Source organism: Aspergillus candidus (genome assembly GCF_002847045.1).
Source record: "Aspergillus candidus strain CBS 102.13 unplaced genomic scaffold BDW47scaffold_7, whole genome shotgun sequence".
In the NCBI taxonomy this organism is placed as follows: domain Eukaryota; kingdom Fungi; phylum Ascomycota; class Eurotiomycetes; order Eurotiales; family Aspergillaceae; genus Aspergillus; species Aspergillus candidus.
This window is the reverse complement of record NW_020194012.1, coordinates 353,696-377,854: the sequence shown is the minus strand read 5'-3', so window position 1 is coordinate 377,854 and position 24,159 is coordinate 353,696. Positions and strand designations below refer to the sequence as shown.

The window sequence follows — 24,159 nt, the reverse complement described above, 5'->3', positions numbered from 1 at the left end:
TCCGTCTATCGATTGTACATCCCCGTATCTATCCAGCGAGATACCAGGATCAACGCCGAATACGACCTCGTTAACAGACATAAGTACCGGGAGCCCAGACCTGCATCCAGGATGGGTTGCCCCTTTCTTACCATGACCCTGTCGTTATCTATGATATGGTTGGTCCAAGAAAGACCGCATCTCGTCTGAGCCCCGGGCCCCGGTTGCCCCTGACTGTTCTTACTGTTTCTAACTGCTTCTAACTGACGTGGTAGATAAGAGGTCTACCTTTCGATGGCCTGGTATCAGCTTATAAGTCTGACGTGGACCAGATAGAAATCATCGTACGATTTATACAAGGTGCTCAGACATCAATACTGAAGTGAGGTTCTCCGAAGTACGGCCAGATGATTCTCCAGGTGAAAAGACTAGTAACCGTATCCAGAACCTTGCCCAAAGGGGATAAAACAGCCGGTGAGTCATCCAGTCCAGACCAACGTAGAACTGGACAGAAAGTGGACAGAAAGTGGACAGAAGACCGATTGAGATTCCTTACAGAATCACGGAATTCCAGGGAGTTGTGTGCATTCGCCCCAACGATGGCCAGTGGACCAGTTACCTCATGCCAAGAAAGAACATCCCCTGGTCATGGCAAGTTCCAAGAATTCTGGAGTCCGGAGCGGGAACCAAGAATCAGTCCATGAATGCCAAGCGTCTGTCTTGGTATTGTGAATCCACAGCGTGACCATTCCATTTCGGTTCAATTCCTTCTCCAGGACAAGCCCTGTCAGAAGAGGTGACAAGAACCAATCGGGGAGTCAAAAGATCAAAAGAAAATGTAAGAGGGTCGGTCAGGCCAATCAGGCAACAAGGCGCCGGGGAGAATGGTGGTGCCTTCGTTACTAGGAGGGATGGGGATACGGTGTATTTCGAGGTCCGCGTTGTATTATATTTTCTGGAAGGAGATCATCAGATTGATCATAGGTTGATGATATTAATACTGATATTAATACTGATATTAATACTGATGGATATATATCTATCGCCATAGTAATATTGTGAATAATATCAAATCATCATGAATATCATCAAAACATACTAGATAATGGACGGATGAAATGAAACCGAATACACAATACAACGCCAATACCAATAATACACGCGATTTCTTGGCCCGGTCTTGTCCCAGTCTTGTCCCAATCTCGCCAATGCCAATCCTGCCCAGTCGTTCCGCTGGGCTGTGCAAAGCGGTTTTTTCTAGGCAAGTCTCGGCTCTCCGTCTGTCCGCATTTCCTCCTCTTTCCTCCCTCTCCCTCCTCCAAACTCCCAAGACTTTCCTCTCTCTATTTCTTCCCCACTTTCCCCTTTCTTTTCTCCCTCCCTCTCTCTGCTCTCTCTCTCTCTCTCTCTTTCTTTTCTATAAAACGTTCCACCGCATTGCACTTTACACGTGTGTTGGTTTGTCCCTCTATTGCTGTTCTCACCGCATCCTCCCTCTCTTATTGGAATCGTAATCTGGAATCATCTCCCTCACTTCATGGGATCTGTCAATTCCTCTTCCCATCTCCCCTGGTAGAAATTATCCCTCATTCCGCCCGTCTTTCCCTCTTCCTTCCCTCTCCCAAGACTTGGACAAGAAAAACCGAGATTTCTTGGCAATGTCGGAACACCAAGAAACCCCCTCGACGGCCACGCCGGCCGCCCCTGCCCCCGCGCCCGAACCGCAGCAAGACCAACCCGCCTCCCAACCCCAGGCCCAGGTCACCGCCGCTGATGCCACCGCGTCCGTCACCGCGACCGCCGCGGCGGCGACGGCGGCTGTCGCCAACGCGACCCCCGTCAATGGGAATGCCGCGCGACCGTCCGAAGAGCTCTCCTGCATGTGGCAAGGCTGCACCGAGAAGTCTCCCAGCGCCGAAGCTCTCTACGTAAGTTCTCTCTCTTTTTCCTTCCCACGCAATAATTATTAACCGTTACAGGAACATGTGTGCGAACGCCACGTGGGTCGCAAGAGCACCAACAACCTCAACCTCACCTGCCACTGGGGGAGTTGTCGCACCACTACCGTCAAACGCGACCACATCACCTCCCACATTCGGGTCCATGTGCCGCTCAAACCGCACAAGTGTGATTTCTGTGGCAAGGCCTTTAAGCGCCCCCAGGACCTGAAGAAACACGTCAAGACCCATGCCGATGACTCAGTGCTGGTCCGCTCCCCGGAGCCCGGGGCCCGCAACCCCGACATGATGTTTGGAGGTCATCACGCCAAAGGTATGGATGGCGGTGTTCATCACGGTCCGTTCCACTCTAACCTCGCCGCTCGTCCCGTAGGGTACGCACCGTACTTTGAGCCTGCGGCCCTGAACGCTGTCCCCAGCCAGGGCTATTCCCATGCGCCGCAGTACTATCCGGCCCACCACCATCCCCCGCAGCCGGCCAACCCCTCGTATGGCAATGTCTACTATACTCTTAATCACGGGCCCGAGGCCGGACACGCCTCGTACGAGTCGAAGAAGCGCGGGTATGACGCTCTGAACGAATTCTTTGGCGACCTCAAGCGCCGCCAGTTTGATCCGAGCTCCTACGCGGCCGTGGGCCAGCGTCTGCTGGGGCTGCAGAACCTGTCGCTCCCCATGAGCACTGGTCCGATGCCCGAGTACCAGCCCATGCCCGCCCCTGTGGCTGTGGCCGGTGGCGGCGGCGGCGGTTACAGCCCCAGTGGTGCGCCGCCCGCGCCCGCGCCTGCCTACCACCTGCCGCCCATGAGCAACATCCGCACCAAGAACGACCTGATCAACATCGACCAGTTCTTGCAGCAGATGCAGGACACCATCTATGAGAATGACGACAACGTAGCCGCCGCCGGCGTGGCGCAGCCCGGGGCGCACTACGTCCACGCGGGTATGAACTACCGCGCCGCGCACTCGCCCCCCTCGCAGCTGCCGCCCGCCCACATGGCCACGACCGCGGCTGGCCCCGCGCTGACCACCCCGGTCGCCATGCACTCTCCCTCCACCGGCACGCCGGCCCTGACGCCGCCCTCGAGCGCGCAGTCGTACACGTCCGGTCGGTCGCCCGTCTCGGTGTCGGCCAGCCACCGGGTGTCGCCGCCGCACCACGACCTCGGCTCCAGCATGTACCCGCGCCTGCCCTCGGCCACCATGGCGGACAGCATGGCCGCCGGTTACCCGACGGCGTCGAGCGCGGCGCAGCCCTCTACGCTGGGCAGCGCCTTCGATCCGGACGACCGCCGCCGCTACACGGGAGGCACCCTGCAGCGGGCGCGACCGGAGCCCATGGACCTGAGTCACCATGACGCGACGAACACGGGCGACCGCACGCCGCCGGCCAAGCAGCCGCCGCGGGCGGGATCCGGGTCGCCCGGACGCATCTCGTCGAGTCTGATCGACCCGGCACTGTCCGGGTCGGCGGCGGAGAACGAGGCGACGCTGCGCACGGCCCGGGCGGCAACCGAGGTGGCCGAGCGCTCCGAGGGCCAGTGGGTTGAGAAGGTACGGCTGATTGAGTACCTGCGCAACTACATCACGTCACGCCTGGAGCGCGGCGAGTATGAGGGGACGATGGCGGCGCGGGCGCGGACGTCGTCCTTCTCACCCGAGTCCGATGTGCACATGGACGGGATGGAGAGCTCGTCGCGCCAGCAAACGCCACAGCCGACGCCAAAGCGGGAGGAATCCCCGGTCAAAGCGGAGGCGGATGGGGGCGTTTTGTACCCTAGTTTGCGGGAGGTTGACGAAGATGGGGATTCAAAGATGCCTTGATTTTTTTTTCTTCCTTTTATTCACGTTCAATTTTTTGATCTGTTGACATGGACGTTACGAATTGCGGTGTTTCTTTTCTTTTTTTTCTTCCCAACTCTGTCATTCTTCTCTCACATTTGTAATTTCATTTTGATTCCCGGACCCTTTGGAGGAGCTGTCACTACCCAGCTAGGTATATCATTCATCATAACTATATGTCACTTTATTCAACAATCATCCCATCTACTCCAAAACCCCACCCCCTAGAAAGTAAGCAAGTGCCCCCATCTATAAGAGCCATCAAAACCTTAATTCCCCAAACCCGAAACACCACCTTCAAAAAGCAACAAGCAAGACGATCCCTCGCCCCAGACGGGACCCCATCCAGAACAGCCCGCAGCCCGCGCCAAAGACAAGACAGAACAAGACAAGACACGGGCCACACCAAACGAAGGAATCCAAGCCTGTCTGTGAATCCTTCATCCCATCCTTCGCTATGGGGTGATCAGCAGGGCGAGACAAAATCCGTCGGAAGCCGAATGCTTAGGATTGGTGGGATGTGAAATTGTAGGGGTAGAGATCTGCGTTGTTTGGGTCTTAGTTGGGGGGGGTTCAGCTGGGGTGTGTTGGAATTGGGGGGTTTGATGGCTTGATGGGTTGATTCTGGGTTGGGTCTTGGGGAGGTGGTGATTATGGTCCTTTATGGACTGTACTATACTATACTATACTTGGGATATGTACGTATGTATATGGAGGGTGGCAGTGTAGGTTAGGTACCTGGTAGGATCAATGGGTTGATACATATGTAGAGAGATGGATGGACTGGGATGGAGGTATAAAGATGGGGGTGGTCCTTCGTCGTTCTCTTTAACTTTCAAGATAATTGTTTATTTTTTATACTTCTTGATTGATGTGTTTTTTTGTCTAAGTGTTGATTCTGCTATACATACACAATGAAGGTCATCAACATCCTGGGTTTGGCTGCTTCGGCGGCGGTCGCTTCTGCACTTGCGGCCAACAATGGCTCTGATATTCAGAAGTTGCCGGCTAAGGATGTGATTATTGATTGTGATGGTTCGTTCTCTTTCTTCTTTCTTTCTTCTTTCTTTCTATTTTATCGTATCTTCTATTCTATCGTATCCTTGAATTACATACACACCTAACTATCCATCTCTCTCTCTCTCTCTCTCTATATATATACCTTCCAGCCCTCCCTACGTGTCTACAAAGCTAACAAAGATAATAGGCCCCGCCAAATACGACGGCACAGCAGTAACCGCCGCCGCCGAACAAGCCTGGAGCATGTGGCTCAAGGGCGAAAAGAAGGGCCACGACGACAACATCCCCGAAGCGCAGTACCCGCACAACAGCATCCCGCTGCAGTCCGGCGACCACTTCAAGAACGACTGCGACAACGACGCGGACACCGTGATCCAGTTCCCGATTATTGGGGACGGCGTGTATGATGGGAGCCAGGAGCAGGGGATGGATCGGGTTGCGTTGAAGGACATGGGGGATAAGAGGTCGGCGGTGTTTTGTGGGTTGGTTACTGAGCGGGTATGTTTCTCTTTTTCTTTTATCCCTTTATCCCTTTTTTTGGTTTTCTTCTTTTGGTTTTGTGTCTGTAAGATTGGGCATGCTGATGATTGTAGGATGCGGATGAGGCATCGCGTGGTATTTCGCAGTACCGCATGTGCTGAATTGATTCATGCTGTCGTCAAATTGTCAAGTCAATTCTTGTGGACGATTGACTATCCAACCCCGATTTATCTCAGAAATGGTTTTCATGACAATGCGTGTATTATTAATGTCATGTTTTGCTTCGGCTTTCGAGTCTTCCCTCGTAGCATCACCTTCTCTCAACCGTTTTCAATGTTTGTTGATCGTGACCTCTATATGTAACCTGCACATACTACCGTCTCCTGACAGATCCGACTCGATCTGTTGATCTGCCGATACGTTCCCACATTCCAGAGAACCGCACGCGGCGCATGACGCAAACAGCGATCGGGCTTAGATAATCGTCTATCCGGGCAGGATCCACAGGTGCCTGGTTTGTCGAGACTGCTCCATCCGGTTGTCTTCGTTCGGTCTGAAGAGGTGTAGTATTTAATGAAGGCCTCTGATCGCTGGACGAGGCTAGACCTGGATTGAAATTTCCGGTGTGGATTGCCCTTGGTGCAGGTTGCAGCAAGCTGCATCGGTCTCTCTCCACCGGCCTGGATGGTACCTGTTTTGATTCTGGAGTAGAGAGAGAGAGAGGGTCAAGATAGATGGATGGAACCCTGCACTCGGAAGGTTGCGTGCTGTCTGTAGTGGACTCTCTCTTCTCTTTTCTTCTCGCATTACCTTCTGGTTTTCTGGTTACTGTCTCGTCCGATGTATTAGTATGGGTTGGTAGGTAGTGTTGTTGTTTGTTGCGCGGTCCCACTCTCTGTTTACGGGGGGTGGAGTCTCTCCTTCTTTTCTCTCGATCCAAAAATGTAGATAATAAATAGAGGTCCCAATTCTTAAACCAATGTTTATCATCTGAAAGAAGAAACTAGAAGTTGAGAAGTAAAGAGAGTAAAGGAAGTAAAGAGAAGAATAACCGACCGTTCCCCACACGGAAGCGGTCACGCTCTGAAAAACACCGGCGCGTTATCTCATCATCATCCATTATCGTCAATTTATCATCATCTCTCTTCCTCTCTTCCACTCTCTCACCTCACTCCCTTTGTTTTTTCGCTCTTCACTCCTTCACCCAACCCCCACGTCTACCTACGGACTCTCCTGATCTCCATCTCAATCCATCTCCCTCCACCCCAGCTGTCCCGCCATCCCGCAACCCGCCAACCCGCCAACCCTCCAGCCACGCCCACTCGCGTCATTCCAGTGGCAAACCGTCCGCTGGTTCTTCCCTCGGCGCTTCCTTGGTTGACCTTTGGTGGCTCCTACTGCATCAATCCGCCAAACTCGCTTGTTTTTCTCGTCCTCGCTGTCACCCCTACGTCTTTCTTGCGTCTTCCCAGCTTCCTCCGTCTCCCTTCGTTGTGCTGGATATCGATCGCATCGCGCCACCATCACAAACATACAACGCATATCTCGAAAAGACAACACAAAGCCAAAGGCAACCCAACCGGACGATCGGACCGAACCAGAACAAATAAACAAAAACAAAAACAGAGAAAAAAAAATATCAGACCGGACAAAAAAAGGAAAAACGAAAACAGCCAAGATTTCGGTCAAAACCCTGGCTTCCTAGCAACCACCACCCATCATGCCTCTCTCCAACCGCCGTCGCGCGCGGCGCAAGGAAATTCAACTACAAGAAACGTCTGACGCAGAGGCGCCAGACTCCTCCCCTACTCGCCCCTCCCATAAGAAGCGCAAGGTAATCTACGTTGCGACCCTAGCCCTTGTAGCCCTGTGCTGACCCTGCTAGGTTGATCGGACTTCTCCCCAACCGCGTGCCGTCAAAGCCGAGTCCCCCGAGGAGCCGGACGGTTCATCCTTAGACCATGATCTGTCGGAGAATCAGGACCTGATGGATATGGTCATCTCATACCTCGATGTCGCCCGCGAAGAGGTCCGCGTGCTGCGCGACCACTCCAACTCCAAGACCGAAAACAAGCAGAGCATCCGTGCCTACGCCAAAATCGCCGGCCGCAACTGGACCTATTACGTCAAGACCCTCCATGTCAACATCGGCCGCGAACCCGACCGCGAGCAGAAGCTCGACGAGCAATCCAGTCCCGTCACCATCGCCGCGCGCGCGCTCCCCGAGGTCAATGTCGACCTGGGTCCGAGCAAGTTCGTGTCGCGCCTCCACGCCGAGATCTTTTACGACGGCGAGGACACAGCCGCGTGGCATATCCGCGTCAACGGTCGCAACGGCGTCCGCGTCAACAACAGCATCCTCAAGCGCGGCACCGACGCCATCCTCACCTGCGGCGACATCATCGAGATCGCCAATACTCAGATGATGTTCGTCACCCCCGGCGACAAGGCCACCATCCACCCCAGCTTTGTCGAGCGCGCACAGCGGCTGGCCAACGGGGAGGAGGACCTGGCCACCTGGGACGCCTCCCAGCACGCCCATCCCGCACCACACCCGACCGATGCCGCCACCCCCGGGGGTCCGGAAACCACCCCGGCCGCGCCCACATCCGCCGCCGCGCCGTCGCTGGCCCCGGCCCCCCAGTTCCTCAAACGCCAGGTCACGCCGCCGCCGCGGTCGCCGGACACGGCGGGAGCCCGCACCGCCAAGCAGTCGCCCCTGTACAACCGGGGGATGATGATGGAGAGTACGGAGGAGATCGACTACAGCAAAGATTCGGCCAAGGACCTGAAGCCGCCGTACAGCTACGCGACGCTGATTGCCCAGGCCATATTCTCCAGCGAGGAGGAGAAGCTGACCCTCAACAGTATTTACAACTGGATCATGGAGAAATATGCGTTCTACCGGCATTCCCAGAGCGGGTGGCAGGTAATTTTCTCCCCTATTCAAGCGTAAGTCTATCGCTTGTCTAACTTTCGTGTAGAACTCCATTCGACACAACCTCTCCCTCAACAAAGCGTTCCAGAAAGTTCCCCGCCGGACCGACGAACCCGGCAAAGGCATGAAGTGGCAGATCGCACCGGAATACCGCGAGGAGTACTGGAAGAAGCAGCTCAAGAAGGGCACGCAATCGTCCGCGCCCTCGTCGCCCGCGACCAAAGACTCGACGCGGGGCAACGGTCTGGAAGCGGTGTTCCTGGCCGGCAAGAAGTCACCGCCGGTGTCGTCGCCCGGGTTCAGTTCGTTCCCTGTGGCGCCAGTCGAGGCGTACACGCCGGAGCGAGGCTCGCGAGCGTCCCGCAACGGAGCGCAGTCGCTGCGGCCGCCACCGCCGATCCGAGACTACGAGGAGCCATCACCCCTGCCGGCGCGGACTGCCGCCAAGCAGGGCAACGGCGCGGGGCTGCGGTACGGGATGTCAGACCACGCCGTGGGATCACCGCCGGTCCTGTCGTCGTCGTATTACGACGAGGGGCCCTCGTCCATGATCACGCCGGCGCCACAACGGCAACAGCCACGCCTCCCGCCGCCGAGCACAGCGCAGATCCCGTCCAAGTTCATGCCGATGAGCTCACCGGCGCAGTTCTGGAAGTTTGCCGACATCGGCAGCACGCCCGCGCGACCAGTCCCGGACATGAGTCCCTTGAAAGGGGATTTGGGTGATGGACTGGGTAGTATCCCGAGTAGTAGTCCGCCGCCGCCGAACCTGGCTAGCCCGAGCAAGCCGGGGACGCTGAACGGCGTCGGTCACGGCCGGTTACCATCTCGACATGACGACGGACGACCGGGGACAAATGGGTCGGGGCGATTGGATGAGGAAGAAGAGGATGACGGAGGATTTGATCTGGCACGGTGAGTCTTATTCTTATTCATCTTTTATACCGTGAAATGTAGACTGACAAGCCCAGGGGCTTCCAACCGATCGGGTCATACCATCGACAGCTGAACAACGCGGCGCGGGCGAGTGCCGCGACGTCGTAGACTCTGACCGATGAAGATAATGCATTAAGCCCGATGAAATGTAATGATGATGACTGGACGTGGATAGAGGAGCATGGGTGGCATTCATCTAGTGCTCGCTGAGCTGATCTATGTACGAGCGAATATTACGATTAATAGTCTGATCTACCCTACACTTCAATCCATGTTCATTATTTAATTCAAACATGTTACATATAACACACTACAATGATAAAGTAAGGCATGATAGGTAAATCACTCAACATCGGGCCAAAACCTCTCCTCCAACCACACAACCTGCCTCCACCATTTTTCACACTTTCCCAACATACCATCCACATCATCCTCTCCCCCACCACCCTGCCCTCCCTCCCCCAAAGAAGATAACCCCTCGCACTCAGCAACAAAATCAACAACCTCCCCAATCCTCCCCACAAACTCCTCGAACTCCACACTCGCCCAATTGGGAATTAGCCTGCGCAGGGCTCCTCCGTCCGCATCTTCCCCACCATCAGCGTTATTACCCCGCAACCGCTCAGACAGAATAGAGGCAGCATGCCTCCAAGCCCGCAAATAGCAAAGCTCCGTCGCGTACAGCACGACCAATCCTTCAAGAAGAGACGCTGTGGGGCTTGCAGAGGAAGCTATGAAGAGGTCGGTGTAGGATTGGGTCGTTGGGTTGGGGCCTTTTTCCCTTTCTTCATTGTTGGTGGTGGTGGTGGTGGACGACCCCGCTGCAGAAGAAAGGGTAGGGAAAGAAGTATAGGGCGTTAGATCGAGACCGTATTCATCAGCGATAGAACCGAAGAATGCTAGCTCGGTGAGAATGTTGGATAGGCACGCTGAGAGGGTGGATGCTGCGCTTTGGTGCGCTTCGGTTTTCTTTTCCTTCTGTTTCTGCTTCTCGTTCTCGGCCGCCTTCTGCGAGGGGGGGAGCACGGGCAGGTCGATTTTGGAGAGGAGGTGCCCGATGAAGCGGATGTAGGTCTGCGCGTAGAGTCGGTCTTGGGCGAGCCAGGCGGAGAGGAGATGTGTTGGGATTGTGCCTTTGCCGGCGGAGGTTAGGAAGGGGTGGGCGATTGCTTTGGGGGTTGGGGGGTGGGTGTTGAGGAGGTGGGTTGTTAGGGTCATTTTTGTAGATTCTTTTTGTGCCTTCTTTGGGTTGTGTTTGGGTGAGTGGGTGTCGGTGTTGGTGTTGTTGGTGGTGGTGGTGGTGGGATAAAAGATGTTGTTGATGTGGGGTATTTGCTTATCGGGTGGGTCTTGAGTCTTCATGCATTATCTCATTTAGTATGGAGTATTCGCAGATCATTCATCATCACACTGAAGGATAAGTACTTTATAACTTAATGACAGCGGTTATCCTCCAGTCTTCGTCGGAATCACTCCATCCCACCTCCACATCATCCCCAACATCGCCTCCATCGCATACCGCGCATCATTCCCCCCATTGTGCAGGTACCATCCCTCGATGCCCACTTCCAGCAGGACTGCCCCCAGCGACCGTGTGGCCGTCTCGCCTTGAATCACCTTGAAGAACTCCGCTGTATCGACAACGTCGGCGAAGAATGGCTTCCCCCCCTCTCGCAGCACAGGTACCCCCAGCTTGCGCAGGTATGTCTCCTCCATGCCTGTGCTGTGGGCGACCAGGATGAGCGTGCGCTCTCCGTCTTCTGCCCCAGACGGAGCTTGGAAGCAAGCCCGCACCCTATCCCCCAGCCGGTCCAAGTCAACCCACTCGCTTGATCCAAACTGGAAGTCTTTCGGACAACCCGGGACGAAGTCGTGGTTCACGATGTGTCCGTGCTCGCGGACGCGCAGGTGCCGGGACTTAATGAGGCGGCGCCAGTAGCTGCAGTTCTCGCCGGGAGGCACCCCGACCAGGTCCCGCGTGTCGAGCACCGAGATACCGACCTCTGTCACTTGGCTGTGGCAGCGCTCGTTGCACTCTATGTCGATGCTGATGAAGATGGGGTCTTTCCAGAAGGGGTGGGGGGTGGGTTGGTTTTCATCCACTGCCTCTCTTTTTGTATCAGGGGGCTCTTGGTTTTCGACCGGGTCTCCGCCTGGAGAATCTTTTGGAACAATGGAATCCCCGCGTAGACCGATATATCTTTGTAGCCGCTGTAGACAAACGATACGGTCGCGCTCTTTCTGCACCCGCCGCGCCATCCTCTCTTTCGACACCTTGGTACGTTTGCCTTTGGCAGCTTCCCAGCCTGACTCGAGCATGGCCGCATAGGCTAGATACTCATCATCTGGGGCGGAGACCTTGTGCTCAGGGACCAAGCTGGCGGGGATGTTGCCCTCCAGCTGTTCTTTATCCTCACGGCTGGTACTCTGACCCAAAAACACAGGAAACGGGAAGGCATGGGTTGTAAAATCAAGAACGAAGTTCTGGGTCGGGAAGGCTAGGGCAGATCCAAGCGAGTTGTTGATTTCGTGCAGCAGATGGCGGGCCTGGGTGGCGGGAACCAGCAGCAGATGTCTCACAGTCTGTTGGTTCTGCGGCCGGAGGTGGATGTAGTACCTGTATCCCAATTAGATGGTTTCACTGTGGGAGGTAGGGGACGTACAAATCCCACTGGCGCTTCCAGAACAGCCCGCGTTCGAAGAATCGATTTGCCACTTTGTCTCTCGTTTCTCCTTGGAGAAACTTGTATGGGTATTTTGAGAGCGCGAGGAGGGGACAAAAGATGCCATCGCTGGGGATGGAAGGGGTTGCCACTGGCGATTCATCCAGAACAGTGGGTGCTGGGTGTGTGCTCATCTCTGGGAGGACCGGGCTGGGTGGCTCGTCTTCGTTGTCTGCAGCTGGCAGGGGCTTCCTGAGGCCAGTGTTGAGCTGTAAGAGATGCCCATCATGCTCGAAGAGAAACTTGAGTCGGGAGAGTTGGTCCATGGTGATGGTAGATGGGAGGGAGATATTGGATGTGGATAGTGATGACGAGCGAATGAAGTAGAGATGGAGAGAGAGATAGAAGAAAAGTGCGAAGGACAAAGGACAAGGAGATGATGAGAAGAAGATGAAGAGAAATGAAGAGAAGAGAAGGAAACCGAAGAGAAAAGATGAAACCCCAGGCCCTCAGGCAAGGACAGGCACACCATCTACAAACAATAACTTGCTCGGTTTTCTCTTAAGAGTAGACTGCGATTTCTTGGGTACAACAATGCAACCCTTCAAGAATCAAGAACAATGCTAGGCTCGTGCTAATAGAAGTTCTCGTATGCCATACCCTTCCTCATTCACTTCAGGTCATGCAACGAAAATACGATTCAAACAGATCAACTCACATCGATAATCAGGCAGCCGAACGGAGTAGAAACCGAAGCAAGTGTCGGAGAACAACATTTCCATTGCCTGACTCATCCAGATTGTTACGGAAGATCTTACAAGTCCTGCGTGAATAGTCACGCAGGTCCTCTAGGCTGTCGAATTGTCGTACCCCGTCGCCATTCCGTCCCCTGCGAGCCCAGTCGATTAGATCCACAATGTTGACATACAATCCTCTTACAACCTATCACATTCAAGTTAGTTCCATGCTGAACAGGGTAGTCTAGCTTGAAGTACCTTCTGGCATCCATGGCAGGTTGTGGGTAGTGGAGCGACATTCACAGCCGTACAAAGTGAATGCCAAGCACTGAGGTCATCCTCCGATCCAAACCACAGGTTGAACTCCTCTGCAAGGGCACTTTGGTAGTCAATCCAAGCGCGTTTAGATTCGGGATCATCTCTGTCCCAATCATAATACCTCTGGAGACGCCTATACGACTCGGCAGGGGGTAAGCTTGGATCGAAATCGAACCTTGCGAAAGATAGGAAAAATGCGTTTAAGGGCGTCGATGAGACTCCGGAATGTGCAGACGAGTCTCGTACATGCTGATCGAGCGCGTCCAGACTACCGAAAGGCCGATTGCAGAGCTCGCAATCATAGGTTTGCGCATGTGCAGGCGAATCTCGTGTGTGCTGGTCGAGAGCCTCCTGGCTGCTGAATGCTCGATTGCAGAGTCCGCAATCATAGGATGGAGCATGTGCAGGGGAGGCTTGTGTGTGTTGATCGAGAGCCTCCTGGCTTCCAAAGGACCGATTGCAAAGTCTGCAGTCATAGGACGGAGCATGTGCAGGGGAGTTTTGTATGTGTTGGTTGAGAGCCTCTTGGCTTCCAAATGACCGATTGCAGAGCCCGCAGTCATAGGTGAGTGCATGCGCAGGGGAGTTCTGAAAATGCTGATCAAGAGCCTCCTGGCTGCCAAATGATCGATTGCAGAGCTCGCAGTCATAGGTCTGTGCATGTGCGGGCGAATCTCGTGTGTGCTGGTCGAGAGCCTCCTGGCTGCTGAATGCTCGATTGCAAAGTCCGCAGTCATAGGACGGAGCATGTGCAGGGGAGTCTTGTGTGTGTTGATCGAGAGCCTCCTGGCTTCCAAAGGACCGATTGCAAAGTCTGCAGTCATAGGATGGAGCATGTGCAGGGGAGTTCTGGACATGCTGATCAAGAGCCTCCTGGCTGCCAAATGATCGATTGCAGATATTACAGCCATATACCAGAGTGTGTGCAGGCGAGTCTCCTATATGCTGCCTGAGAGCCGCCTGATCGCCAAACGAGCGATTGCAAAGGTCACACCAGGCCATCTGTAACAGTTCAAAGATATTCTCTGTAACAACCCTGTATACCACTGTTATCTCAAGGTTTGTATTTTTCTTTGCTTGGAACGCTGAATCGCCGTCATGTAAAGATGGTTAAGGATAGGTGACTGTCAAGTCTGAGCTGGTCAAGTTCTTCTTGATTCTTGCACCGGATGAGGTGAAGATGTGGGAATAGCAGGGTTATATACTATTAGTGATGAGTCGATGTGTAGGGGTCCATATTGGACCCCTCAGCATCTGTACGGTGCGGCGCAAACAATTTGCCATCGGAGTATGAGGCAGTGTTCACCTGTGCAAACTGATCCCAGCTTAATTGCCAGTGACACGTAGCAACCATACACAGTGATTAGCTTGCAATGACGTGACTGCGGCCAACGCTACTAAGCGCCGCAATGTGCATCAGGCTGCGGCGGCTCGACACAGAGCTTGAAATTTTAGCCACAGGTTTAGGTTGCCAGGTCGTACTGTTCCTGGATGACCTGAGTCCATATAATGATTGGATACTTTGATCAGATGGGGATCTGCCTCTGCTCTAGAGATCACGGTTGCCTAGCCCAAATTCCGTGGGTCAAGACTCAAGCATAGGGACAGCTTAGTCTGGTTTTTGTCATGGTGATTGTAGGGGCAAGTAATGACGTTGGTCTTTCATTGACAAGTAGATATGATAGATTATATCATTCTTGATCTAGGATGAGTGCTCCCCAAGTTAGCCTAGACGAAGGATATGCAGCGGCTATTGCCTACGGTCCCACATCCATACTATTTACTCCGTGGTTCATGATGAGATATATATAGATGCCTGAGCCGGCAGGATGTATGAACTTTCTAGCGTTCTTGATATATGAAGCACAATGCCGTAGATCAAATTGACGCGCTGATGGGTTATATTCAAAAAAAAAAAAAAAAAAAAAAAATCATGTATAGAAATAAGACACGAGTTGATGTCGACCAGATCAAAAGATCGTTGAATGGAGCGACGGATCATGTGACATGGGAATCCGATGGTAACGTTACTGTATTGCGATAATACCGGGCCGACCATGATCCGGGGAGCTGGACTTGTTGATCGCGATGGAGATGAAGTTATTCAACTTCAACTTCCACCTTCAAGCTCGACCTTGTTTCCTTCTTTTCTTGATATCTTTCATCATTGCCTTCCACTCGTTCATCAACTATTTTTCGTCCGACCATCAATCCATGATAGATTCATCCATGGCTGTCCCCCCTTCTCTGTTGCCGTCCTAGACCCCCCTGATCACAAATCACCACCATCACCGACCGTACATTGCCCATGAGATTAACCATGGGTGATTACCACGATACCTCCGGGGGTGTCATCCTGGACGGCCCCTTTGACCCTGATGCCCAGGCCACAGTGACAGATTACATTGACTACACCGAATACCTGCCCGCAGACCTTATCCGCTCCCTCACCCTCATCCGCGGCCTCGACGAACGCTATCTAGACTCCGCCCAGAATGTCCACGACCTCACCAACACGTATGGCCACCTGCCTGACCTCCCCACTGAGGCTCGCCCTGATGCGCGCACCTTGCGCCGAGACATCTCCTTCCAGCTGGATCGCGCCATTAACGCGCGCGAGTCGGCTTACGCAGAGGCCTGCCGCTTGTACGACGTGGTCGACCGTCATTTCGTGCGCCTGGACTGTATCCGACAGAAGCTCGAAGTCCTACCCAAGCCCTCCTCCCGCGAGCCGACCCCGCCACCGGCCCCCGTCGCCACCGGCAAGCGTCGCTCTAAGAAAGAAGAAGAGCGACCCACTCCGCCGACGCGCATCACCCTACGTCTCGACGGCCAAAACAACTCCCGCGCGGGCTCCGCTCGACAGAAGTCGTCGCGCACGCGTCGCTCCCTCATCTCCGCCGATCACCTCATCGGTCTACACCCGGACTCCCCCATCGCCAGCACCGAACACTCGGACGCGGAGGCTGATTCCAAGGAAGAGCCATCGGAGTCGCCCCCGGCGCCGGTCAAGAAGAACAAGGACAAGCGGAGCCAGCGCGCGCGCACCTCTGGGTCAGCCGGCGCTCAGAATGGCGGATCTGGCATGTCGATCAGCAACGCGCTGGCGATGCTCAAGCCGCCGCCGGAGGATGCCCGACCAGGCAGTCCGGATATGCCGTGGCTGCGGCTGACGGAGTGGGAGATGACCAAATTGCGCAAAAAGATGAAGAAGAATGCGATCTGGCAGCCGAGCGAGGTGATGATCCATCGAGAGCTGGCGCTGCGCGGACGCGGCTGGGAAGCCTACCGGGCGGCCAAGATGCAGGCCGAGGCGACGGGCACGGAATTTATCGATTGCGACGACATCAAAAACACATACCCGCAGGGGAAGTCTGGGGAGGGGGGCCCGGATCTCGAGGGCATTTTCGAGACCAAGCTCAGCAACCGTGGCATGAAGTTAAACGAGGCCAAGAAGCTCAAGCGCGAGAACCAGGCGCGCGAGCAGGCGGCGGCGGCGGCAGCAGCGGAGGCGGCGATAGCCAAGGGTCTTCCCATCCCGCCGATGCCCGCCATCTCCGTCTCCCCGACCAAGGAAGACAAGTCGGGCCGGCCGACGCGCAAGAGGAGGCGGGAGGACAGTCCGCTGCTCGAGATCCCCGAGGTGGAGACGCGGTCGGCGCTGCGCAGTTCTGCCAAGCGCCGCAGGGGCACGCGGGAATCCCCCACACCGCCGGAGATCAACGTCTCGACGGGCGACGCTACGGTAACTACCTCCACTACGACCGTGGTGCCTGTGGCCGCAACTGAACAACCCTCCGAAGCGCGACCGTCCCCCCCGCAGCCGTCCCCGACCGGATCGAAGCGATCCACGTCCATCGCCAGGGTGAAGGAGGGCCCGACCATCACGACTCGAGCGACTGGCACCCCACCGACGACTCAGACCCCGTCGCGCCGTCGGTCGGCCGCAGCCTCAGCGGAACCCGTATCGTCCGTGATTGCCGCGGCCGGCCGCGAGCTGCGCCGGAAGAGTGCCACGCCAGCCCGGCGGACCCCCGTGCCCGAGGCGCCGACCAGCGTCCCGGGACGACGGCGCAAGCGACCAGCGCCGGGGCCAGTCTCCTCGGGACAGAACGGCGGCGCCGCAGTCAGTTACGGGCGACGCAAGGCGAAGCCGACCAAGAAGCGGGTAAGCTCGCGAGATCCGGGATCCGAGGGCGGACAAACGCGCGAGGATATCCGGATCGACGAGGACGGGGTGGTCGAGGAGATCGACCCGCACGAGCCGCGGTACTGTCTCTGCGGGGACGTGAGTTTCGGGACGATGATCTGCTGTGAGAATCAAGACGTGTGTTTCCCCCCTTTCTTTCCGGTTTCCAGACAGCCTTGCTAATCTAGGCAATCAAGTGTGACCGCGAGTGGTTCCACCTGCATTGTGTGGGCCTATCGGAGGTACCCAGCCGGACGGCGAAATGGTATTGTCCCGACTGCCGGGTCAGATTCAACAAGGGGACGGATGGGATAATCAAGACCGGGCTGAGGAGATGAATGTCTGCTCTCTGATCTACGAGTGATGTCTTTGCGGTATTTCGGAGTTCGGCAGCGAGGCGTTGGTACTACACTACATATCAGGGTTACATTACTTTATTACATTTTCTTTCAACGAGACATATCCAAGTATAACATAACAACAGTAGGACACATACAGTATAGTATAGTAATAAAGAAGGAGCAAAAAAAGAGAACTACACCAACTCCCACTCCCCACTCTCCCCACCCACAATCTGCACCGACCTCCCCCCCTCATCCAACGACCTCCTCCCCGCCTCCAAGATCGCCGTCGTAGCCACCGTATTCTTCAGCGTGGGAAGCGGCCTCGCGTCCAGCTGATCGAGCGTCACCCGGCCCTCATTGAGCGCCGTCACCGCGTCGATGAACTTCTCGAAACTGATGTAGCCGTAGCCGGTTTGGCCGCCGAAGTTGCCTTCTTCGTCGGGGGCGTATTTCATGTAGAACCTTATTAGAACGTTAGTATCGTGTCTCTCTTGTGGGAGTGTGTGGGAGAGGGTTGGGAGGGACGTACGGATTCACCCAGTTCAGGCCCTGCTCGTCTTCGGTGACGTCGTAGCCGCGTTTGGCTTGGTTGATGCGGATTTCGCCTTTGGAGCCCATGTCTGGTAGATATTGATTAGCGGGGGTATTATATGAGTAGGTAGGTAGAAAGGGGGCAGCAATGCTGAAAAAAAGAAAAGAAGAAGGGGACATACAATGGAAATACTGATTCGAATGCACACCCGCCCGCTGCGGCGCCGTCCAACTAGCCGTATAAACAGCGGTGGCAGAGCGGGCAGCGTCCTCTATCTTCTTCCAGTCGACGAGCAAGGTGATAGTGTCCTCCGTCTGCGGGGCGCATCCCAAGTCGACAGCGACGCCGGACGAGGCAGACGCCGTGACGCGGACGGGCACATATCCAGGGACCATGCTGTGGCAGATATCGACGTGGTGTGAGTTCAGGTAGTAGGAGATATCGCTCTGGGTGCCTGCCCAAGCGCGGAACGTCTCGAGCTGAGCCTTGGGCTGGCTCATGTAGCTGTAGAAGTAGTTGAAGTCGCCGAGGGTGGCGGCGCGAGCGCGGGCGTCGGAGTAAGCGGGGTCGAAGCGCTTGTGGTGCTCGACGAAGACGAAGACGTTGTGTGCGCGCGCGGCATCGACGAGCTGGCGGTGGTGCGCGAGGGACTGGGTGGCGGGCTTGGTGACCAGGACGTGGTGGCCGCGTTGGATGGCGTAGAGGGCGATCTCGAAGTGGGTGGGGTCGGGGGTGAAGATCGTGACTGCTGAGCCCTGGGGGAGGGCGTCGATGGCGGCTTTGTAGGCGTCTGGGTCGGATTGCGTGTCGGAGGGGTAGGAGGTGAAGGAGACGTCGAGGTTGTTGTAGACTTGGTTGATGTTTTGGTGCAGGTGCGCGCGGATGCCGGGGAATTTGGACCCTGAGACGCCGGCCATGCTGAGGGCGCCGACTTTGCCGCGCCGGCGCAGGTCGAAGAGCGTGAGGCCGACTACGCCGACCTTTTTGTCCGACTTGGAGGCGCTGCCGCCGACGTAGCCGGTGGTGTATTCGCCGGTGCCGACCTGTTGTGATCAGCTTGTGGGTGATGGTGGGGTTATGGAGGGGTGTTGTACATACCATCAAAACATTGGGAGGGGCCATGGTGAGTTGTTGCTGCAGTTCAATTGTGGATGGAGATTGAATTGGACGAGTTGGAGGGAAGTATAGCAGATTTATAAGTCCAATTCCAGCACGAACAGCAGCTTCATGCGATGATAGATGGAAGATTCCGATTCCGCTTGATATTTATAGCGTCACCCTCGGCAATTGACTATAGAATACCGTCGGCAACTGCCACCCGGGCCTCTGATTGGGGGAGAATTGAATCTCCGTGTGGGGTACATTTCCCCGGTGGTATAACTGTTGATGGCGGGGTATTGACTTCGAGATTCTTTATATACCAGATACACTTCCCTTCTCTCTACTTCCCACGACTATAGCATTCTGTTAAATCATATCTATCACCAACTCAGTGAAAATGACTCCTCTCCGTCCCGGGGTTTACGCCCCCACAATGACCTTCTTTCACCCCCACTCCGAAGAGCTCGACATCCATACCATCCGCGCCCACGCCGTCCGCCTCGCCAAAGCCGGTCTCGTCGGCCTAGTCTGCATGGGCTCCAACGGCGAAGCCGTCCACCTCTCCCGTCCCGAGCGACAGATCGTGATCCGCGAGACGCGCGACGCCCTCGTTCGCGCCGGCTTCTCCGCCGTGCCCGTCATCGCCGGAGCCAGCGAGCAGAGCATCCGCGGCACCATCGAGCTCTGCCGCGAGGCGAGCTCCGCGGGCGCCGAATACGCCCTGATCGTCCCACCAAGCTACTACCGGACGGCAGTGGGCAACGACAAGACCCTATACGAGTACTTCACCGCCGTGGCCGACCAGTCGCCCATCCCGCTCATCCTCTACAACTACCCGGGCGCCGTCGCCGGCATCGACATGGACTCGGACCTGATCATCCGCATCTCGCAGCACCCCAACATCGTCGGCACCAAGTTCACCTGCGCCAACACGGGGAAACTGACCCGCGTCGCGACCGCCATGGGCGCCATCACCCCGTCCTCGCCGTTGATGCCGCAGCAGACCGGCGCAGATCCGTCCGCCCCGCCGTACGTCGCCTTCGGTGGCATCGCGGACTTCGCCCTGCAGACGCTGGTCTCGGGTGGGTCGGCGATTTTGGCGGGCGGGGCGAATGTCCTGCCGCGTCTGTGCGTGCACGTGTTCAGCCTCTGGGAGGAGGGGCGGTTTCTCGACGCGGTGCACGCACAGAAGATGCTGAGTGATGCGGACTGGGTGCTCACGCGGACGGCCATCCCGGGGACGAAGAGTGCCTTGCAGAGCTACTACGGGTATGGGGGATTCCCGCGTCGGCCGCTGGCACGGCTGGACGAGGCCGAGGTGAAGAGTGTGGCGGATGGGATTGGGGAGGCGATGGCGTTCGAGAGGACGCTGCCGGATGTGTCTTCATCGGCTGACTGAAGGTTCTATGCGGTGTCTGATATACTGTGTCAATGGCTCCAAGTAGGAAATCTTGATACGAGTGTTTAGCGTAGCGTACTATTCAATTTGGTTTAGGGTGTAGCATCTTAATCCACACTCGTATTCATTTCCACACTGGAAATTACTACTCTACTCATCATTCAAAGACGAATCCGTGTCATCAGTAAATCGACAGGCACCATTGATATATCTATAAATACATGCTGAAATCAGCAACTGGCCTGCCTGGATATACAGGGATTCAACCCGTGACCGGTAAGCCCTAACTCACCGAACCGGTACAACACGCACACCTACATAATCCTTCTGACCTAAGAATAAACAAATAAATAGGGGCAAAAAAAATGCAACATGAATACATTCCTATTGTGACCCAAAGCCAGCTGGGCGCGACCAGTTCAGACGCGAGTGGAGCACCATCGTGGATCGACCATCTGCTTCCCGCCCCCGTGGGGACGCCAATCCTCCCTCGTACTACTCCGTAATCCTGAAAGACCGAGGAGGGATCAATCCATCACGACGGATTGGGATGATTCCAACCTGACGAGAGGTTGGTCTCAGCATCCGGCCTTCCTCCGGATGATCCCATCTCTCCATCATAATTAGGTAGCGGTACCTAAGTCGAGTTTGGTTGGGCTGAGGCAGCCAGACGAATCGGACACTCCCATTCAGACCCCAGTTGAGAGGCGGACCAATCTCGATGGTTGGTGGACCTTGAGTCAGATCAAACAAACTTTTCCCTCCTATTATTCAGACGGGGTTATACCCAATTCATCCTGATTCCATATGGCGAAAAAAAAAAAAAAAGAAAACCAAATGAAGCAGGCCGATTGACACATGGATCAGAAGGAATGGGGAGGCAAATTCCATCTCACCGCCCACTCCATTTGGGCATCTCCTTTTTTTTTTTTCCCTTCCTCACTTTTCCTTGTACTTTTATATCTTTCTCTCTCTCCTGTTTGTTTCATTTCCTTTTCTGCAATCTCTTTCGTATCGGTCTGATTTGGTTCGTCCTTTTGGTTGTCATAGCGTTGTCCGGTTCTTATTGTCCCTTTCTTTTTCCCGGCTGGGATTCTTTTCCTCTCTTCCTCTCTCTCTCTTCCTCCTACTCTCTCTTTTCATCCTCTCTTTTTTGGTGTTGCTCTCCCTTTTTTCGACCTTTCTTTCATCCTATCTCCGGTCTCGACCACCCCATTGTTCAGTCGTTCAACGTCTCCTCCCTCGCTCGATCCTCCCCCTTGCTTCCTCCCCCCGCTTATCGCGTCTCTCACCGCTGGAGAGAAGGCAAAAAAAGGGGTTGACACCTCCGTCACTATAATTACCACCCTATCGAGACCGTGATCTTCCTCCGTTTCTTCCTATCCGATCGAACGACGCCTACGATGACTCCCCGAGATTCGACCGCGGCTTCGTCCCGCCGACGACCTTCCCTCTCCACCAAGCCTCGACCACGGACCTCAGCCTCGGCCGCGCCACCCACCACCGTGGTGGAATCCGACCTGTGGAGCGGGGTGCCGGTGCTGGATCCCCGCGACGATGAGACTGAAGTGCTGGAAGACATGAACTGTTTTCCCGACGGCGTGCCGCGCCGTCGGAAAACCAAGAGCTTTTCCAACATGCGCCACCCGGTCGATGGACTGCGGGCGCTGGGCCGTCGTCTGTCCGTCAGCATTCGCAACAAGTCGTCCCGCCACTCTGTCCAGCCCTTGGACTCCTGCCACGACTCGGGCTCGGACAGCTGGGATGCTGGGGTCCGAGACGCCGCCGTGAGCCGCCGTGCGTCCCTTAGCAGCGTGGCCGGGTGGCAATACTATGCCCCCATTGCCGTACCCATCCCCGGCAGCGGTCGGGCACCCCCCATTCTTCCCCAGAATATCTACGCCGGGTCCGCGGCGCGCGCCGCCGCGGCCGCCCAGAACGAAATGGCCCGCTCGGAACGGGATGGCACCAAATTGGCCGATCCCAACCGCTTGACGCTTGATTCTGAGAGTGGCATCGGCATCGATCTCCGGGATCGGTCCGAGGGCTCCGACGTGGACCTGGCGGTTGTGCGCCTGGATCCGGTGACCTTCCTGCCGCCCGAGATCATGTCACAGGTGCTGGCCTGCCTTGACCCGCCATCCCTCATGCAGGCGGAGCTGGTGTCTCGATCGTGGAGTGAGCAGGCCTCCTCCCGCCACATCTGGCGCCAGGTGTTCCGGCGCGCCTACGGCCACCATCGCCCCAGTGGCCTCTCCTCCAAGAGGAAGCAGCCCGCCGGCCTGGGTCGGCCCGTGCCCAACCAAGATTGGAAGCGCATGTTCCTGGTCCGCCGCGCGTTGGAGCACCGCTGGAAGAAGGGCAAGGCCGCCGCCATTTACCTTCAGGGGCATACAGACAGCGTGTACTGCGCACAATTTGATGAGTATGTATCTCCCTCTTTTCATTAGACCTTGGACCGTGGACTCATAATTTTTTTTTCAGAGACAAGATCATTACAGGCTCCCGCGACCGCACCATCCGCGTGTGGGATGCCCACTACCCCTGGCCCTGCCGCAAAGTCATTGGACCTTCCCCCGCGGAGGTCCCCGGGACGGGCCCGGTCAACAACCCGACCCAGCAGACGTCGGGCACGCCGCCCTTTCTGACCATCCACCCGCCGCCCACGCAGTCAGCGGGTCCCGTGGCGCCCATCGAGGGGACGGATGATCACCACAGCGCGTCGATCCTCTGCCTGCAGTTCGACGAGGAGATCATGGTGACGGGATCGTCGGACTACACGTGCATCGTGTGGGACATCAAGCAGGACTACCGGCCGATCCGGCGGCTGAGCGGTCACCGCGCCGGCGTGCTGGACGTCTGCTTCGACGACCGGTACATCGTGTCGTGCTCCAAGGACACGACCATCTGCGTCTGGGACCGGGCGACGGGGGCGCTGGTCAAGAAGCTGCTGGGCCACCGCGGCCCCGTCAACGCCGTGCAGCTGCGCGGCGACCTGGTGGTGTCGGCCAGCGGCGACGGCGTGGCCAAGCTGTGGAACATCGCGTCGGGCCTGTGCGTCAAGGAGTTCCCCAGCAAGGACCGCGGGCTGGCTTGCATTGAATTCAGCGACGATGCGCGCACCATCCTGACGGGCGGCAACGACCAGGTGATCTACCAGTTCGACGCCAACACGGGCGACATGGTGCGGGAGCTCGAGGGCCACGGCGGGCTGGTGCGGTCGCTGCACCTGGACAGCGCCAGCCAGCGCATCGTCAGCGGCAGCTACGACATGAGCGTCAAGGTCTTTGACGCCGAGACGGGCGAGCTGTCCATAGACCTGCCGGGCTGGACGACCAGCTGGATGCTGAGCGTCAAGTCGGACTACCGACGCATCGTGGCTACGAGCCAGGACTCGCGCACGGTGATCATGGATTTTGGATATGGATTAGACGGGATAGAGCTGTTAGAGGAGGGATCCTGATTAGATTTTTTTTATTTTTTATTTTTTTTTCATTTTCTATCATTATTTTTGGATACAGTGATTGGCCTAACAAAAGTCTGGGCGTTTTGGCGGGAGTTTTCAGGCGTCTGATTGATCTCTGTTTTTCTATCTTACCATTTCACTATCTACTTATCTTGGTTAGTTGAATCTAGACCGTTGTGATTGTGGCATTGAAACCACCGTAGGAGGAAATCGAGTATGATCGAGTATAATCGAGTAGATCGAGTATGAGATGCATG

General features: G+C 56.0%; 11 protein-coding genes across 11 annotated transcripts; 6 read left to right on the top strand and 5 right to left on the bottom strand.

Moving 5' to 3' along the window:
- Positions 1-1,637: 1,637 nt before the first annotated feature.
- pacC (putative C2H2 transcription factor PacC) lies at positions 1,638-3,977 on the top strand (the record flags this gene model as incomplete). Its single annotated transcript, XM_024818125.1, has 2 exons — positions 1,638-1,907; positions 1,959-3,977. The coding sequence occupies 2 exons, from the start codon at positions 1,638-1,640 to the stop codon at positions 3,759-3,761; spliced, it is 2,073 nt and encodes a 690-aa protein (XP_024674795.1). The 3' UTR covers positions 3,762-3,977.
- Positions 3,978-4,639: 662 nt separating this feature from the next.
- BDW47DRAFT_82274 (uncharacterized protein) lies at positions 4,640-5,536 on the top strand. Its single transcript, XM_024819941.1, has 3 exons — positions 4,640-4,814; positions 4,987-5,297; positions 5,393-5,536. Exons 1-3 carry the CDS (start codon positions 4,694-4,696, stop codon positions 5,438-5,440), a joined length of 480 nt encoding a protein of 159 aa, XP_024674794.1. The 5' UTR covers positions 4,640-4,693; the 3' UTR covers positions 5,441-5,536.
- Positions 5,537-7,139: 1,603 nt separating this feature from the next.
- BDW47DRAFT_82264 (uncharacterized protein) lies at positions 7,140-8,252 on the bottom strand. Its single transcript, XM_024819940.1, has 2 exons — positions 7,955-8,252; positions 7,140-7,899 (listed from the first exon to the last, which is right to left on the bottom strand). The coding sequence occupies exon 2, from the start codon at positions 7,819-7,821 to the stop codon at positions 7,282-7,284; it is 540 nt and encodes a 179-aa protein (XP_024674793.1). The 5' UTR covers positions 7,822-7,899; positions 7,955-8,252; the 3' UTR covers positions 7,140-7,281.
- BDW47DRAFT_100820 (putative forkhead transcription factor Fkh1/2) lies at positions 7,895-9,453 on the top strand. The gene is made up of 3 exons (XM_024811533.1): positions 7,895-8,208; positions 8,264-9,132; positions 9,189-9,453. The coding sequence occupies exons 1-3, from the start codon at positions 8,014-8,016 to the stop codon at positions 9,259-9,261; spliced, it is 1,137 nt and encodes a 378-aa protein (XP_024674792.1). The 5' UTR covers positions 7,895-8,013; the 3' UTR covers positions 9,262-9,453.
- Positions 9,454-9,495: 42 nt separating this feature from the next.
- On the bottom strand, positions 9,496-10,371 carry BDW47DRAFT_123314 (putative transcription regulator PAB1642; the record flags this gene model as incomplete). The annotated part of the gene is made up of 1 exon (XM_024816026.1): positions 9,496-10,371. The coding sequence occupies one exon, from the start codon at positions 10,369-10,371 to the stop codon at positions 9,496-9,498; it is 876 nt and encodes a 291-aa protein (XP_024674791.1).
- Positions 10,372-10,599: 228 nt separating this feature from the next.
- BDW47DRAFT_123313 (uncharacterized protein) lies at positions 10,600-12,142 on the bottom strand (the record flags this gene model as incomplete). Its single annotated transcript, XM_024816025.1, has 2 exons — positions 10,600-11,770; positions 11,817-12,142. 2 exons carry the CDS (start codon positions 12,140-12,142, stop codon positions 10,600-10,602), a joined length of 1,497 nt encoding a protein of 498 aa, XP_024674790.1.
- A 146-nt stretch (positions 12,143-12,288) lies between these two features.
- Positions 12,289-14,094, bottom strand: BDW47DRAFT_82253 (uncharacterized protein). The gene is made up of 3 exons (XM_024819939.1): positions 14,077-14,094; positions 12,812-13,995; positions 12,289-12,758 (listed from the first exon to the last, which is right to left on the bottom strand). Exons 2-3 carry the CDS (start codon positions 13,871-13,873, stop codon positions 12,543-12,545), a joined length of 1,278 nt encoding a protein of 425 aa, XP_024674789.1. The 5' UTR covers positions 13,874-13,995; positions 14,077-14,094; the 3' UTR covers positions 12,289-12,542.
- A 903-nt stretch (positions 14,095-14,997) lies between these two features.
- BDW47DRAFT_134582 (putative PHD finger domain protein) lies at positions 14,998-17,465 on the top strand. The gene is made up of 2 exons (XM_024818124.1): positions 14,998-17,198; positions 17,258-17,465. The coding sequence occupies exons 1-2, from the start codon at positions 15,180-15,182 to the stop codon at positions 17,396-17,398; spliced, it is 2,160 nt and encodes a 719-aa protein (XP_024674788.1). The 5' UTR covers positions 14,998-15,179; the 3' UTR covers positions 17,399-17,465.
- Positions 17,466-17,595: 130 nt separating this feature from the next.
- Positions 17,596-19,058, bottom strand: BDW47DRAFT_123310 (Gfo/Idh/MocA family oxidoreductase; the record flags this gene model as incomplete). Its single annotated transcript, XM_024816024.1, has 4 exons — positions 17,596-17,866; positions 17,934-18,024; positions 18,118-18,979; positions 19,035-19,058. The coding sequence occupies 4 exons, from the start codon at positions 19,056-19,058 to the stop codon at positions 17,596-17,598; spliced, it is 1,248 nt and encodes a 415-aa protein (XP_024674787.1).
- A 327-nt stretch (positions 19,059-19,385) lies between these two features.
- BDW47DRAFT_134578 (dihydrodipicolinate synthase family protein) lies at positions 19,386-20,475 on the top strand. Its single transcript, XM_024818123.1, has one exon. It carries the CDS (start codon positions 19,435-19,437, stop codon positions 20,434-20,436), a length of 1,002 nt encoding a protein of 333 aa, XP_024674786.1. The 5' UTR covers positions 19,386-19,434; the 3' UTR covers positions 20,437-20,475.
- Positions 20,476-21,361: 886 nt separating this feature from the next.
- BDW47DRAFT_100809 (F-box/WD repeat-containing protein) lies at positions 21,362-24,062 on the top strand. Its single transcript, XM_024811532.1, has 2 exons — positions 21,362-22,861; positions 22,921-24,062. The coding sequence occupies exons 1-2, from the start codon at positions 21,840-21,842 to the stop codon at positions 23,897-23,899; spliced, it is 2,001 nt and encodes a 666-aa protein (XP_024674785.1). The 5' UTR covers positions 21,362-21,839; the 3' UTR covers positions 23,900-24,062.
- The last annotated feature ends 97 nt before the right edge of the window (positions 24,063-24,159 follow it).